At 34.5% G+C, this 18,672-nt stretch overlaps 1 protein-coding gene across 1 annotated transcript; it reads right to left on the bottom strand.

Moving 5' to 3' along the window:
* Positions 1-1,404: 1,404 nt before the first annotated feature.
* On the bottom strand, positions 1,405-18,281 carry LOC144437813 (G1/S-specific cyclin-E-like). The gene is made up of 10 exons (XM_078126839.1): positions 18,229-18,281; positions 18,006-18,084; positions 17,810-17,863; positions 11,377-11,694; positions 4,899-5,045; positions 4,319-4,414; positions 3,995-4,141; positions 3,083-3,194; positions 1,999-2,156; positions 1,405-1,659 (listed from the first exon to the last, which is right to left on the bottom strand). The coding sequence occupies exons 1-10, from the start codon at positions 18,240-18,242 to the stop codon at positions 1,540-1,542; spliced, it is 1,245 nt and encodes a 414-aa protein (XP_077982965.1). The 5' UTR covers positions 18,243-18,281; the 3' UTR covers positions 1,405-1,539.
* Between the last annotated feature and the right edge of the window lie 391 nt (positions 18,282-18,672).

The raw sequence follows: 18,672 nt of genomic DNA, 5'->3' as shown, positions 1-18,672 counted from the left end.
TGCACCCAAACATTTCATTTTTTAATTTAACTTCAACAGTTGTATCTTTATGATTACGGACAAATTTTCCAACACACACACACACATCTACATGCAGACACACACACACACACACACACACACATTCACATCTACATGCAGACACACATCTACACACAGACATCTACATACATTCAGGCAGACACACACACGCATCTACATACAGGCAGACACACACACACACACACACCTACATACATGCAGGCACACACACACACACACCAACATACATGCAGGCAGACACACACACATCTACATGCAGATACACACACACACACACACATCTACATGCAGGCAGACACACGCACATCTACATGCAGACACACACATCTACATGCAGGCAGACACACACACACACGCACGCACCTACTCCCATTGGTTTCTATTATAACCTCCAAATTTGAAAACAAAGTTACAATATTTTAAAACACAACAACACACATCCATTATTATAGCCTCTTGTTGTTGCCATTAAAACTGAATAAATGTATGTGAACAGTTCTGATAACTTGATGACACAAAATCTCTTTGACTTTGCATAAGATGATACAGAAAGTATACCAAGGAATGATTATATTACATGGAGATTTAAAATTTACAGAATATTTGGACATTGCAAGACACTTTTCTAGTCTTGATAAATAAACAGACTATGCTATCACCTAGCTACTACAATGACTGACTGTGAGTGGAGACTTTCCTGAAGACATTTTTCAGAAATTATTAAATGAAATACAGTATAATATTCAACACATCAAAGACAATGAACTACCAGAGAGCGTAAAATGAGCAATGAAGCTGATTTGGAGTGTCAAAAACGGTTAATGCATAACTTGAATACCAAATAACATATCACAATGTCACAATGAGTTGTGTGTTCTTGGTTTACAGTTTATAGTCTCTTACAGACACTCCAAATGCATACATGCTTCAAATTTTGATTGAGTACGCACATGACAAAATTATGCCTTGTAATTAAGAAAGAGGAATATCAGTATTTAAATCAAATTTTAGGCAAAGATGTGCTCTAACTGTTATTGAAGTATATATGAAATGTTGAGTGAAAATATTGGTCTTTAAAATAAAACCATAGATGTAATTTTAAGTTAGTATTTTTCACTTTTTTTCTTGGTTGTAAGATTGAAGGTAGATTGTCTACAGCCCACTCTTTCAAAATACTGCACACCCACCGTTACAGAGTTAGTGCTTGAAAATAATCATTTCCTCAGAAGTAACATGGAAATGAAGATATTATGTAAATGTAAAAATGCCCTTCAAAAGGCCAAGGGTCACAAGTTAACATAATTTAAGTACAATTTTCTCAGAGGAAAAAATCTGAGGAACAAAGAAATGTTCTAGCTGTTACACCGTCATCTAAACTAAATGATTCAGTCACTTGGGGCCGTGTTATTGACCGCAACAAGAATGACCATTTGTGAATCACTCGGTCTCCTTTTAGTCAGATTTCTACATCAGAAGCTGAACGCATGATGAGATGAATCATAGCATGGAGTCGCTGGATTTCTTGGTACTCTGTGGAGGAGTCAACACTCCAGGCACTAAAACTGGACTATTACGAGATGATGAGTAAATTTGTGACTGCCTCTCTTGTGCTCTCTCCTGTAAAAAAATATAACATTCTGGGAATTATAATTTTGTATTACACATATCTTAAAATCAAAACATATTATTCTGATACTGAACAATTGTCTTGCAAACATTCTCAGCTACCTACAGACACATTCCCCTACATAGTGATGCTATCTATAAAATACTACCATACTAAATGTGCAGATAAAATTCTACCAGAACTAATTTCAAGCAAGGTTCAGTGGAAGTGAATTAAAATTAAAATTGAAAAAAAAACAAAAAAACTTTGACGATGAATTTGTTTTAGCAACTAACCATTGCGACTATTTTTAAAAGTATAATTCAGAATAGATTTGAAATTCAACTTACCAAGGTATCTAGACTATTAACATGAGTTTGTATGTTATGTGCATCTTCTGCTAATACATGTGAGAAATATCGAAGTTGTGCAACACCACTCTCTCTGACAGTTATTGCAAACGCTGTCATCCACTGTACACATGCTGCTATGTCATCCCACTTCAACCCTGAAAGGTCAACACAAGGTCAAAGGTCAGTACAATTCACCCCTATCAGTTTCAATGAGGCATGACTAGATCCATTCTCTTACTGATCTGGTCCTTATACATCATGATAATTGGCATGGACACAATAAAGTCTAAAGTTTCCATAAAATTGATAATAAATTAGACCAAAGCCATGAACACATTATCTCAAGACTTTCATGACATTGAACAATTTTTAATGCTTTAAAAATCTTCTCAAATTTCTTAATTTCAGAAGCGCAATCTCAGTTTTCGAGGTATACGGTTACAAAATTTATGTCCATACACAAAGTGCACATATAATGGTAATGTTTACACCAGACTATTAGTTTAACAAGTGAACTCTGAAGTAGGGATAAATTCTATATAGGAGAAACAGACAACACAATAGGAAATGAAGGATATCATTTATATCATTTATTTACTTTGTACAGGTCGCTGACCTTTATCAACAGTAAAAAATGATGATGATGATGAAGATGATAATATGAAATTTACACACAAGACAAAAATGCAGTGTTTTTGGCTAAAGTTTGGAACATTCAACCGTACCAGAAAGTAGGAACTCAGTAAGCTTAGATGTTACCCATACCATAATTTTGTTAGGAAACATTGGTAAAATGACTGGAGAACTAGGGCAGATTTTACCGACTTACCATCCCTCACGAAAATATTGGTAGGGAACCCTGGGAAAATGATTTGGGAATTCAGGTAGGTTTTACCTTCTAACCACCCTTACAAAAACACCCTGATAAAATGATTAGGGAACTCAGATAGATTTTACACTGTTAACAAAAACACTGGTAGGGAACCCTGGCAAATGATTAGGGAAGTCAGATAGATTTTACCTACTTACCACCCTTAACAAAAAACAGTGGTAGGAAAAAGGTCAAATGTGTGAATCTTACCTGAGACTTTGAGTGATGTTTCTGGTGATGCCATATGGTACAATGCTGATGCTGCTAGTACACTATAACTAAACTGTAGACAACCAATATCTAGAATACACAGGTCAACTAACTGTAGAGAGACAAATACAAACATCAACATTAGTTTGGATGGCAATGGATGCAAAAAAAGTTACCAGTACTTTTTTTTATTATCAGAAATTCATAATCCTTAATTGTATTTTGGAGTTTTACCAAAAATAGGTAATTTGACCCGACTATTTTTGTACTTTTTGTGAGCAACTGAACAGAATGAAAGAAGAAAAGCGTAAATATTTCAAGGAAAGAAGGAAACAGACTGATTGTGACCTAGGGTGAGCTTTGTAAAGATGAATTGTTGGAACTTGTTACTCTTTCATCATAAGTTATAGTAACATATGACCTAAACCTTTGATTACATCCATGAGCATTCAGACAGGCCATGTATCGTAAACATTCCAAACAGGAATTTAAATATATAAGGAAGCAGCTACACTGTAATCTATGTACTAGAGGGTAACATGTTGTACTGTAGAACAGGAGAGTCTTTAGTCAATGCTAATTACATGCCATTTAAATTTCCAGAGTCAGTGTTTAAATTTAGCTTCTACATTTGGTAGTCAGATTTCACCAAGTGAATGGTTTCAGCTAAAAGTTTGGTCTTAGAGTCTACCACCTTGTAAATATGGTAGTCGAGATATGTCCTGGACTAGTTACCTTATCTATGTTTGAGTCCTGTAAGTGTACTGTTGAACAAGACAGCATGGATTGAAGATCATGATAATACTATTTACAATCTAGGGACTCTAACGCAATGTGCAGGATTTCAAAATCTTCATAACTTATTTTCTGTTTAACTTGGAAAGATGAAAAGTGAGAGAAGTCCAACGTTACCTGTGCTACTTGTACAAACATACTAGGTGAATAATTTGGTAGTACAAAGTCTTTTCCACTTTCTTCTATCCTACTTAGATGACACAATTGGAGGTAGATATTCAACCAGGTATTCACTGTTATTGGTGACAAATCCCAATTTAAAGCCTGTAATGAAAAACACACATCAGAAATTAATACACCATGTTCATTTCAAATGTATACATAACTTTACAAATGAAATCTACAACATGTCCTTTTATCACAAATGCACAAAAAATATGATATTCATATAAAAATATATCATTTCCTATGCCAAGAATTATAGATTTTTAAATAACATACCTTTAAAATTACTAATTCTTCATTTAAAATTTCATCTTCTGTGCAGGCACCGTCCGTGACATATGCAAATTCTGTTAGTTTGGGAGGATATATTTCCTGAAATGAACAAGGGTTATAAAGAAATATTGTTATTGTATGAAGGACCCATGTTTTCTATGGTATTCACCATTGACAAGTTTGCTATTTATTGTTCCCCATATACCAGCAACTTTTCTAACAGCAGTACAGGGAAATGATATTTTCTGTAGAGATGTATGTATTCATTGTTAATAGATTGGAAGAAAGTGCTTAGTGTTCAGTGTAACAAAGAAAGTGCTTAGTGTTCAGATTAACAAAGAGAATGCATGGTGTTCACAGTAACAAGGAGTGTATAGTGTTCAGAATAACAAGGCGTGCATGATGTTCAGAGTAAGAATGCATGGTGTTCAGAGTAAAGAATGAATGGTGTTCAGAATAGCAAAGCATGCATGGTGTTCAGAATAACAAAGAATGTATGGTGTTCACAGTAACAAAGTGTTTACTATACTGAGTAAATGTCCGAATACAATTGTGGTGATTATCAAATTTAGATTCAACGTACCTCTAGTTTTGCTGCAATAAATAAAGCTGTTATTCCTATAAGTTGTAGCCTCGTTTTAGGGATGTCTGTCTGCGTTGTAAGGTACCTATCTACAAAGTCTTGGGCTAAGTAGTAAGTTTCTCTGTGCAGCCTGTAAACTTCACATACCTGTAACAAAACAAAAAGTCACTTAATTAGTGAAATTCAGTAAAAATTAACACTATTGCTGCAGAGAGTGGTCTTGTATATTCAAAGGAATTCTTTTTGCCATATCAGTATCAAAGATGACAAAGTAGACCTTCTCTATGCCAGATAACTCTTACATCAGTAATTGACCTAGAAACCATACTTAACTCCTATTGTTTACCTAAGGAGCTCTAATCATGCTCCCTATCTACAGGTAAATTTACTATTCAGGTAACAGCAGACCTCTTTATACACAAGTCCTGGTTACATGGTAGAGATCTTTTTAGATAAACAACCATTACAAAGTGTTTACAGTTTCTTGAAACTTTCAATATGTAAACTTTTTGCAACCAACTGGAAAATGACTTGTAATCAGCCGTCAGTTAGTGAAAAGTTGAAATGCATTGAAAGCAGCCACCTGTGCAGAAAGTTGTAGAGCTGCAGCAGGTTTTCTTTCTCATGTGAATACTAGTACTTGCCTTTCTCCATTGACCACACCTAATCATAGATGTTACACGAGGTCTACAGCACTAATTAGTCATTCTATCCAATTCTAATTTGTTTGTGTACTACAAAACAAAGGCTGATTTTCGGACAATTAATGATCAATTCCTTTCTTTGTCTCTGTGTAAGCGCATGTACTTAAGTCTACACCACATACAAAATTCTGGCATTACGAAATCATTTTTGTTTAAAACTTCCTTATTATGAAGAAAGAAAATTTATCACAGTATAACCCTACTGATATTTCGTTTTTTTAATGAAAATATAAAGAAATAAGAAACCATGCCACAAGAATTGCAAGTGGTGGATTACACAATGCACAGGAAAACCTACAATCTGTCTCAATGTTTGACTTTCTTTGCAAAATTTTAGAACTTTTTAACTACTTGGAATTAGTTTGGTTTTGGGCTGTTTGTGTTTTGTCCTGTAATCCTGTGAACACATACATGTTATTTGTCGACCACTTCTTTTTATCTCCTTATGAATATTACTTGTCTTACTTGGGGAATGTTCACACAACATGGTTTCACTTTGTGAAATCCTCAATGAAAAATACTAAGATGCCATTCAAACATCTTCTATCCAGTTGAATAGAGTACTAAAATATCATAATCATCTTAAGAGTTAGTAGGTATTACTTCAAGCAGCTTGTCCTGAGTCACTCTGCACTGATTCTGTGTCCAAACATCTATTGTTTGAATTCACATCAACTAAGATTACATTTTAAAGCTGAAATTGAGGTCATCTGTTATAAATATGTTATTCACCAGACTTGTCAGCCATTTTGACACATAAGATGACCTGTCATAGAACCATACTATGTGGCCTTTTTGTTGCCATCTACCACTCAACATTCTATAAATCAAAATAAAGTTGTTCTGACATCTGACACGTGGCTGCAGTCCAAAAAGGAAACATCAAAAGAGATCTTTGTTAAGTGACAGATATATGAACTTGATAGAATGCACACTTACGTTAAACTATTTATTCAAGTCTGTTAATTTAGTTAAAGTTTCCTTCCAACATGAATGTCAATCAGGAAATGAATTGTTGTCCAATGATTAACGGTCATTATCATTATTATTATAGCAAGTGAAATTATATCCTCTGCAATGTGGCATAAAGTTGGCTTAAATTCTGAACAATCTTTGGGTATACTTTCTTATGGTTGAATAGTTTTCTTTATGACACTAGACTGTTTATGGCCATGACATATCTGTGGAATATACCTATGGTGTGAGTAAATAGTCTACTATGACAAATTCACTGACAGGTGTTTCTTTGAAGGGAGACTAGCCAATCAATATTACACAGTAAAATAGTACAACATTGCTTTCCAATGCAGTAAATTTAAAGTTTGGCTCAAATTATGCTGAGGATGTTTTTACCTTGTACGTTATGATTTAATTTCAAAGTTTTGATTTCACTATCAGTATTCACTTACTGATAGTGATAGGGCTATCTTTTGCTTTTAGTTTCTGCCAACCCATGCCCCAAGACTGTGGAGTCTAGACATATGATATAGATGATGAGTGAGTGAGTGAGTGAGTGTGCTAACCTAACACTGCCCTAGTTTAATAGGAAGCACTACTCTCAAGTCAAAGCCCTAGTCAAAGATACACAGTTCATCTTATCAGACAAAACAGCTAGAGTTACCACTTTATCTGATTGATCACATCCTGGTAAAGAGAGAAGCTACAAATGAACCACTTTTACTCCCAGTTATTCCAAAACTCTGTGGTATTTGTAACATCAACCTTAAATCTATCTATAATGACATGACGATTTCAAGAAGGCCATATTTCTCTATTCTTTAAAAATAACGGGGAAATTTTATCTTTAGTTTTGACAAGTATATAAAGTATTACTAAACAAAATAGTTTTTATACAAAAGAGTAAAGTAGGAGATGCCAGAGACATCTTCTCAACATCTACAGTGTAATGGACAAGTTTTACCATTGGGTGCCGGTGATAGGATCTGTGTTTACTTGTCCTAACTCATAAATAATATTTATCAACGCCTACAGAAAATACTGAATAACAAAATAAACATCTGATCTGTATGTTTCTCCACTTCCAGGCTTTTAAACAAGAATCATAACTATAAAACCTTACTGTTGAGGATGTTATGACATAATTATTTCATTCTTGGCATAGGAAGATTACATTCACTGAGCAGATCTAATTTCTGTTGATCTCCAGGGAGTTCCAACATCCTCTTTCATTATTCAAACTAGCAAATACTAGTAAATGCGATTCCTTATGAGGAATTTTCTGAAAATATAAATTCTCATTTTACATATATTTTATTGTATTTTCACATTACCAACATTTTTGCTCAAAATATGGTGAACAAAATTCTGAACTTTTTTTTATGTTTCATTGAAATATTCCTGTTGTTTCATAAATCATCTTTAAAATCTTATTTTTTACTAAAAAAAAAAATCTAAAATATTTGACTTCATTTATCTTTACTACAAACGCTGGTCAAATACTCAAATACAAATAATGTCTGGTTAGAAACGAACCAAAATATAGACTTGGTAACAGACATGGACTTCATTTTATCAACACAATTAACCCTTGTAATACTACCTAAACAATACTTTTAGGAATATGTTTGATGGCCAACAAAGGTATCGTTGAATTATAGCAGATGTGTTTCTCATATAAGGTGATTGTGGTCGTCCAAATAAAACCAAACTGTGCCATGGATGATATAGGTCAGACTTTATGGAAAGTCATGGTTTTGATTCCTGTCACATAATGTGATAGTGAAAAGACTTCAAGTCATCACCAAATGTTATTTTTCAAGCCTCTAAAGTGCTTTTAGCAAGTAAGAAATTGGACCTGTCACAGACATGGTTGAAAGATGCAACTGAAAAGACTGGTGTGGGTGTTACAGGAATGCCAGGTAGGTTGTTTACAAGTTGAACCAAGTCACTATTTACATGTGAAATGTGCCAAAGGGCACAGTTTTAAGCTAAGGTCAAAATACACCTGATATAGTTGACAGGTTGTCTCTTCTTTGTAACACAGCACATTAAGTTATCAATTGATGAGATGGATAAATGAAATGAAACCATTTCACACTTCATGTACTATGACTTCTAAAGAGTCTCCAGAGATAATTTTGCCATCACTGAAATACAGCGGCGTAAAAATGCCTACAGCAAAGCATCCTGTGTCCTGACCCATTTCTCAAGACTGAAACTAGGTAACTCAATGTTATCTTTGTTATTACAATCGAACCTCTGTATAATGAACGCATCGGAGACATGTGTTATAACAGTGTTCCTTACTATGTACACTTAGATATGTATGGTTGGAAGACTTGAAACTGTTGACACATGTTAACTACAACAAAGTTTGTTAGAAAAAAGTAATAATGTACAAATAAGAAAAATTCAAAATCTTAAAATCTACAACTACCTGATATTGATAAACGTGTATCCAAACTAAGATATATTACTACAGATGCAACATTTGCATGTAATGCTTGCATAAAAATGTGACATGCCATCTATAAATATGTTTACTTTGCAAAGATTTGACATAATAATCTAAAAATATTACTCATGTTTTGATACCATAGTTTTTCATTTCATAACATATGATAAATACAACATAAATATTTGCATGCAATGGTCAAACTCTTCTTAGACTATCATTGTTTGGATAGTCACCCAATGTACAGAATGTGGGGTCACAAAACTCTTTTAAACTATTCAGATTATAACCTTGTACTAGTATACAGATCTGTAATAACTAGTATACAGGTCTGTAATAACTATGTATACATGTCTATAATAACTATGTATACATGTCTATAATAACTATGTATACATGTATGTAATAACTATGTTTACAGGTCTGTAATAACTCTGTATGGTCTCAGATAGTTGTAAATAATTACTTGTCCAAGTAAATTAGAGGTAGAACTGTCAAGATACAAATGGATTTGAATGATTTCCACAACTCTTACAAGATGGCTAATAGATGTAGCATTTACAGTCTGACCTTTAAAGTACAGTCTCTATAGATATCTTTGTTGCTATACCCTGAAAATTGTACTCTAATAGAAGTGTTTGGCAAAGTATGAAAGGTGAACTTTGGATGTTTAGTCATTATTATACAATAAAGGCTAGGAATTACATCAGTTTTGACAACACAGGTGATGTTCTCATGACCCTATCTTCATTCATAGTGTTGTAAATGGTCTACCCCATTAGTTATAATACAGAATCACGGAATGGTACCCACAAGAGTGAAGTATAATAAAAGGCTAGAAATAGAGAAAATGGTCAGCAACCAAGGTCTATACACCCACATTTTTTAAAGTTAGTGGATGTAATTTTTTTGCACATGGTAAACTGGTGAAATGGAATTACTTATAGTCTGTGATGTTGTCTGGAATCAAGCAGTAGACAAACCTTGTCTCTCTTGCACATTATTAAACTCGCAGTGATAACACAATTTACCTAGCCATCTAGAAAGTGTGCGAAGTATCTGCATAAATGATGAGGAGTAAGAAAGGGACACCACAGATCCACGTCACATACTATAATTTGGATTGTTTTCATGCAAGGATAGCCTAGCTGTTTTAATGTAAGTTATTCATTGTGATGATTTCATGGACCTAATGTTACCAATTTAACTATGCAGCCCTTTTCATACTAAGTCACTCTCCATTATCCCGTGACTGTTAAAAACACAATGTCAACAATAGCAAATCAGTCAAACAGTTTTCTGTGTTCTTTCACACTTTATACACACATACTGACTTCCGTCATTAGGGTTGGATTTTAGAGGCATGACAAAGTTAAAGGGCTAAGTCTTTTAGCTTAGGGTTGAGCTCTGAGACAACTTTAAAAGTGTTGTAAGTTTTAATTTAGCTTAGTTATCTAACTTTTAAGATGAAGTTAAAGAGTGGAGTCTTAACTTGATTCTCTAGGCACTAAAACAATTAAGCTGTTTAAAAGTATACTAATCAGTAGTAATCTTGAGGAAGTATGCACATCATGTGCATATATCAAAAACATCGGTCACAGGATATTTCTATACAAAAATACACAATAAGAAGTGTTTAACAATCATGTTGTCCATTGCTGAAATTGACAGGAAAGTCTTTGATTTGGTGGTTAACTGTACGATAGTATACTAACATTTGAAGACTAACTATAGTTTTGGTTAGGTGTGTGGTTCAAATGTACAACACTATATACCATTTCTAGACAAGCAATGGAATTCACATGATGTAGTAGTATTACAGTTCAGATTTAGGTAGGTGATTCAAACGTACAACACTTCCATTTCTAGACAAGCTATGGAGTAAAGATTCATGCTGCAGCTTTGTATGACAGTGCTGTTGATCACATATCCTGTACAAGCTATAAAAATGAGCTCCCGGTTATCTTCAATATATTTTTACAATTTCTTACAATATTTTTTGATCTCAGGTGCACACTTCCCCTAAAGGAAATAGCAACAACTTGTATGTAAATTACTTATCAAAAGTGGTGATTTCTTTGGTCCATTACCATGTACTGTTGGTCAAATAATTGTGTATGCATGACTTCGTTTAGAGAAGAAAGATCAACATATTTTTCAAAGGGCAATCATGTTAGGTTTATGTTGCATTGATTATGTTAGGTCAGCAATATGCCGCCATGCACCTGTGTCTGTGATGTATATACCCTCCAATTACCATGCACCTGTGTCTGCTTTGTCAGGAATTCTGTGCCTACAATCACATAGTGGTTGCGAATACCTGATATCTGAAAACATGAATAGAGTTTAAACTACTTACCTCTATAAGCCAGTCCAATAGAATAGACCTCATTTTTGCATGTAGACTAGGATGTCTGTCTAGGAACCTCTCATCTCTTGGATAATTGCCTTCTTTCTGTACCATCACCTCCCACACTTCTCTTGAGTCGGCCCATACCAATGATGGAAGAGGAGATGACCTCATTGAAGGCATGGGGAAAAGGTTTCTAAACTGAAATTTGGAATGTCCTTCAAATTCTACTGGGGTGGCTAGGAGTATTTCTTGAGGACTTAGATGGGTAGGAATTAAACTACATGATGGAATACTAGAGCTGTCTGATATAGGAACCCATGAATTCTGAAAAGAGACAAAAAAATACAAGGATTTAGTCCATTGATTATGTAACTGTACAAGTTCTACTTTTGGAAGGTATGAAGAATGATAGATTGAGAGATTTACTATTATGTATACTCCTTTAAATGGTTAACAGGAATGTAACTAACGACAACTCTCTCAGACTAGAGAAACGAATCTCCACTACCAAAAGTAGCATTTGTCAAGCAACCACACCAAATAAAGAACAATCTTCCTCTTAAAAAAATAATCAACTCTGTCTTTTCAGCGATTTCATGTCAAAACTCCATGACCACTATCACCCAAATCATGAAGAATCTTGACAGCATTGGTCAAACAACAATATACAACATTCTCATTTTGAAAATGATTAAAATCCAATCAGATCCGTGTCATTCCCACAATTCCATTCTTGACCACCATCATCTCATACCATAGGTATTTTGTTAATGAAATATCAGTGTGGGAAAATTTATTATTGAATTTACTACAATATGGCTGTTCCCCATAAAGAATGAATGATGTGGGCAGTTTTTTGGAGGGAACTTTTCACATGGCACTCCATACACTATCTAACTCTTTAATAATTGATATGCAGTAGACACTTTAAGATGACCTTGTTAACAATAGGTTCTTTGTCTATCTATTGTTGAAAATTTGTAAGAGAACAATAGGTTCATTTGAATACCAATCCTGCACTGATGTCATGCTACTAAACACCTTACACAACAAAAACCTGGATAGACACAAACTTTCTGGGATAAGTTCACTCTAAAATATTATGAGACACAGAGATAAAATTTACATTTCTTGATTTTTGTTCATTTTACCTTATCTGTAAGCAGTTATTTTGCAATGCACAATACAGAACAGTTAATGTGAAAGTCAAATTACTTATCTTTCAGAACCTCTCAGAATGTGCAATATCTTACGAGCAAACCATAAAAACAAGACAACAAACAGCACATTCCTTTATAATGATACAATACTATTCTTACTCAGGAATGAAAGTTAGACTGTTTTTCAAGGGAACAGTTTATTTTCCATTTGAAGTCAGTTTATTTTTTTCATTTGAAGTCAGTAAACTTTCCAATTATAAATTTGAACATTGCAGATTGCATTCGCAATTCTCAAGGAATCGGTTGAAGAAGAAAGCGAGATGGTTGTGGATGTATGTTTTACAACATGTTGCATGACTTTTTTCAGACAAGAAACTGCTGCTAATTATCTTTTGATTGACAGGTCATTGAGTGATCAATTTGAATATTACATAACAACTGCAAATACTAATCCAGAATCTAAAGTTTCTAGGTGATTCAACTCACATGTTTTTGGCAAAAAGTAGGAGCAAGAGCCTCTCACTTTTTGATTCAGAATCTGCATATATATGAAAAGCATGACATAACATTGTTATAACTAATGTCCTCAAAGTTGGTCACAAACTTCATGTTTTTAATTTACGTAGAGCTGTGAAAAAAGTGAAAATCAATATCTTTTCCAATAATAATGAAGGCACATCTTTACAATTTTGCAACTAGAACAAATTTTAGCTTTTCTAGCTGGGACACAGAAAATTTAAGAAACATGAGAGTAACTATACTACTGAAGGCAATGGAAAATGCTTATTTTTTCATCAATAGATAATCCATTCTTAGTTTTTAGCAGTTTTCGGACTTCTCTTCAGCTACCTTTTGTTAACTTTATTGACAGAGGGCTATAACTTCTGCTTTCTAATGTGATTGGTGCATCTTAGAAAACAGTACAGCCCCCATCTGTGCCGTTCCCACTGATACATGAATCGTTTGGCTTTGACTAAAAATCCCAAACAATAGACATAAAACATGCATAACCTTGATTAAATATTAATGACAATAATTTTTGTTCCCTGGAGAGTTAACTGATGATCACTTTATTAGACTCATTAGCACTTAATTACACTTTAATTGACACCAACAACATTTTTCAAAATAAGAAATTTAAATCTATCATTACTAACCATGACAAATAAAAACATGGATTTTCTGTAAATAAAAATTTCAAATTTGATTTCAATTTCAATTCTATGGTAGGAAATTTCTATAAAATTACCTTTTCTTGAATATAACTTTGATATGATTCTCTCTCAATCTTGGCAAGTTAAGATTGGATCATTCGCTATAAAAATTATGCTGATTTATGCGTATACCCTGTCATTAATTATGTATCACTGACTACTTAAAATTGAGGCACCCTGATATGTCAACAACCTGGGATGTAGAATCAATAGTAACCTTGAATGTAATACTTATCAGACCAGCTCTTCCCAGATTACATACCTTCTTGATCTCATGGGAAAGAACCCTAGGACTTACATGTGGAGGAATGGGAAAGAACCCCAGGACTTACATGTGGAGGAATTTTTTATACAAAGACCTTGTTTTACGAACTGAGAGACTTAAAAAGTACAGGAATTTCACATATTAGCAGTTTAACTTACTGTTGGCAAAAATGGCAGAATCTACAGTACATTAGTTTGTTTCACTTTTGACATGAGTGCCCACCAAAACACTGATGAAGTGTACAGGTAGGGCATACATTTTGGAATAGGTTTGTATGTGCCCCCCCCCCCCCCCCCCCCCATATCAGAAAAAACTTATAAGGCAATATTAAAATCAGGTAAAAGAGGATATTTTCATTGAAATCTAACCATAAACTTGTAGAACATGCAAAAACAGACTCAGCCATGTTAAACTCACGCTATCAACTACTGACCTTATTCAATACAAGACATTGCCTTTATGTTGTTCACACAACAACACAAAAGTTTAGAATAAGTGTTTATGACTGTAACATGACTGTTCATGTCCCACTTGCCTCAATACAAACTTGCTATCCTTGAGCCAAGTTAAGAAGTAGCCAACAACTGTGCATGCTATAACCTATCACTTTGTATCTATAATGGTTGGCTAATTACAGGACCTTGACGTCTATACTTCCCTATTGTAGGTTCCGGAAATATATACAAGTTTGATGCAATTCAGATCTCCTTGTCATCTTGCCATAACCTTGGTGATAGAAGACTTCTGGATGAACCAATCAGGTGAAAGGTTCCCTAGATAAGTTCAACCAATAGCTTTGTATCACCCGATATAAACAAGTAACAGCTCAGAGGAACCAGACCATTCTTTGGACACTAACTTGCCAGATATAAGACCTACTCTCTGGACACCAACTTGCCAGATACATTTGTATAAAATTAACCTATGAAAAACTTAACCTCTCTGAACTGTGTAAACATTTGAGAATGTTTGAGCAAGTTAACCCCTCTCTGGACTTTTATTATGACTCGCTAGACATAAAGTCCAAGGCACCTTTAACCTCTCTGGACTCTAACTCATTGTACATAAATCTCTGACAATAAATAGGATTCTAAACTTGCAATCTTCATGCTCAGGTCATTTGAATACATACCTCTCTACAGTAGAACATAATATCAGATGTAAACTTTTGACCTAGGACTCTCCTTCCCTTAGTTGGAGATGTTACCTTACACGTCTACGTAATAACTTGTGATGAAAATATCTGTGTATGTACTCTTATGAAATCTAAACCATATAAACAGTAAAAGGTAATTTGCACATGCAAATGTACATGTGATAGACCACCAATGAACGATAGACAGACATGCCCACACACAGTCTGAAGTAAAAACGCATAATTCATCATTCCTTGAACAGTCAATTTAATAAAGGCTTCTACAAAAATGGGGCTTTTAGGAGATGATTTTTCCAAAGCAGACATGCTCCAAAGACAACAAAGGAAGTTTACTTTTATCAAACTCACCAGCACTCTTGGCATTGCACTGAATACATTATATAGTACTGTAATTGTTGCATACAGCATGGACTCTGGCTTTCTTTACAATGTACACCCCAAGTTGTCAAATTTGTGAAGGTTAAATCACAGGGGTTCTAATTACTTTGGAATTTTAGGCCTGTGTGCTTTGTGTCAAAGACTTCCGTGTCACCAACAAAGTAAGTCAAGTCCAATGTAGCATTTAATACTGTATGCACAATTATTCAAGCTGATGCAAACATATTTGTACGGAGTCTTCAAAATGGACCATTTGCTTTGTGATCAAATTTAATGGAGACTTAGTATGATCCTGTATCTAACAAAAATGTACACTTAAATAAAGACAGATCTTAAAACGTCTGAGGAAATCCAATCTGATTAAGAATGACGGAAAGAAGTGGGTGGCCAAACAAAAAAAAGTAAAAATGAAAGTAACAACCCTAATTTCAACCTACTGACCTAACCTAAACCAAACTCCAACCATGGATCTATTACTGCTCACATAATAGCTCCATGCTTCAACCGACCAACCAACCGACCGACCGTACATATCACCACTATTTCTTCTAAAGTCCATGTTTTCTCAACAGATTGCAAACATAGCTTAATCTGTCTCAAAGCAGGATCCTATGTACATTTGTATAGGGCTTCATTTGACTCTAATTTACATAACTTGTCAACTACTACACAGCCTGTCAGTGGTTTACCACAATAATCACACTTTGTCATCAACTTTCAGCTCCATTGATTTCTAACTTCCAGAAGTGAAAATACTCATCAGACACACTGTGTACCTTTACAGGTCATGAACCTGTAGTTTATATTAGAAGTAACATTTGATTCAATAACTTCAAGTAAAGTGGAGAAATTTTGAGCAGATGTAAATTAAAAAAAAAAGTGTTTTTCTTTGATGGTGACAATAGTAACACTTTTTGAAAAACTGCAGACGAAAATTTGAGTAAAAAATTCCAGCATATTTTGAGACAATTTGCATGAATTATTCTGTGTTAATTGAGTCAACAAAGTCTCCAAATTAAACAAACAAAGGTGCCAGTTCAAAATTTGTGATTCCTATGCATATAATTAAGATATAAAACTCTGGGTCAATGTGCTATATAAGATAAGTATTAGAGTTGAAAACAAAGATAACTACAACTTTCAGAGGTGAGTTGGCCTAACCCAACCTTTCCTTCGAATGCTTGGTATCAGTATGACACACACATTTCCACACCCTTTGTACTCAAGCAAGTTGAAACATGATGGAGTTGTGACTTGTCAACTAAGTAAATATTAAATCTGTACCAAGATTGTTAATTTGATCTTAAAAATATTTTGCAAAGCTCTTGTAAAGGGCCATGTTAGTTGAGGTGTAACCAGGTAGGACTCCCATTACCACAACAGTTATACGTTGGCATGGTGACAATCAATAGAATAGTGTTGGTATTCTATAACTACACAGAGTTGCATGTTTCAGCATGAAAATGACATTAAATGAAACATACACTTTAACTCAAAATTGTTCCCTGGTGAATCTAGTCAACTATATGGACTACTTTGAATAAATATTTTCCCATGCAGTTGAGATTATTATGAACCCACATGACAAGCATATTGCTATGGGTACCAGTTACCTAAATGTTCTAAATTAGCAAAACAGTTTGTTATTGACGCTGACAGTAATTGTTGCATTAATCATCCAACATTACCACAATAGTGCATTACCAATGTCCTAATCCTTTCAAAATGCCTTACCAAGTCACCTGTTGAGGCCATATTGCACATTTCAAAAATTTACATTTTCTCATTTTCTGACTGGGGAAACAATGACTAGATCACAAAACTACAGTAAATTTTTCTTAAATCTATGTTCAAAAATACCATATATCATTGTTTCACACAACAGAATTCATTTCAATGGGCTATCGCTGAAAGAAACAGTTATGGCTTTGAAATGGATTGCTTTTAAAGTTTATCTCATGAATATTCATGACCTCCATGTTTGCCCCTGAGAATCTGTCAGCGAACGAGAATCGGTGCAAAATATAATCTCCCGGCACACAAATAGTAGACGCGTCAATGAAATGAGCTGGGGATTATCATAATAACTTATTTATGCATTAATATTTGCAATTAAAACTATAAGCCGAGAAGTGGTGTGTTAATTTCGCGGCAAAATATTTGGCGGGACTGGGGGTTATGGCGCGAAGGAGTACGACATAAACAAAGCCAATCAAATTAAAAAATAAATAATATCTCGACACAAATATCATAGAAATAGTCCTACCTGAATTTGGAATTGTTGTCTTCTTCGTTGAACTTCCATTTTCCTAACTTCCTCCTGAAAAACAACGACGAAAGCGTTTAACGAGCTAACCGGTTCAATGCCAGCTGGTCGATCTGCAGCAACATGAATGAATGAATGAAAATCGAAGGAACTAGCCGATGAATGAATGGGCCGATTTTGAATGACGTTTGCTTACCTCTTCTGGTGCAGCCTCGGCTTTCCTTTTTCTGCAAACCACTAGTTCAGGCTCCTTCGTCTTCTTGGCTAGGCGATCACTAAGAGAAAAACAACATTTGAACTGATTCAGGTCTTTGCGGTAATTTTGCTGTGCGATAAAAGTTACCGAAAAAATAAACAAAGATAGTCATAGACTGTGAACAGCTGTACCGAGGCGAACCAAACAAAAAGTTTGCACATACCTTTTTCTTGACATGCTAAAAATCACTTAAAAAATTTATAAGTCGAATTAACCTGAAAGAAAAAGAACCAAACACTGTAAGAACTAGTAAATGGTCGATTTGATCAAAGTAAAATTGCTGCGGAGCGTATCGAGGAATAACCAGTAAAATATTCTGGGTTAGTCCACTAACTAACCCTTGCATCGGTATGCCAACAAGGCACTGTGATAAGAGGACAGTGCAGTGGTAGAATTTCGCGCCAATACGGAATCAAAGAAAATTGCTAAAAATATTTCCTCGCCACAAATTACCAAAATATTGATCATGGTTGACCCTGAAGATTCCCTCCACCAAATGAATAACTCAAAATGTACTAGATGTCTGAAGATTATGTCGAAAACCCCAACAAGTTCGACCCATGCATTGTGTCAGGAACAAGACGAGGGAGAAGAAATCAATATGGCC

Source organism: Glandiceps talaboti, chromosome 7 (assembly GCF_964340395.1).
Source record: "Glandiceps talaboti chromosome 7, keGlaTala1.1, whole genome shotgun sequence".
Lineage (NCBI taxonomy): Eukaryota > Metazoa > Hemichordata > Enteropneusta > Spengelidae > Glandiceps > Glandiceps talaboti.
The sequence above is the reverse complement of the archived record's forward strand: the minus strand, read 5'-3'. Positions and strand labels throughout refer to the sequence as shown.

What these genes read in the sequence shown, in the direction of transcription:
- LOC144437813 (XM_078126839.1), bottom strand. An exon ending in AAGAATTAGTAATTTTAAAG is followed by an intron (nt 4,142 to 4,318) that starts GTATGTTATTTA and finishes TTTTCATTACAG; the next exon opens with GCTTTAAATTGGGATTTGTC. An exon ending in AACATCACTCAAAGTCTCAG is followed by an intron (nt 2,157 to 3,082) that starts GTAAGATTCACA and finishes TTGACCTTTCAG; the next exon opens with GGTTGAAGTGGGATGACATA.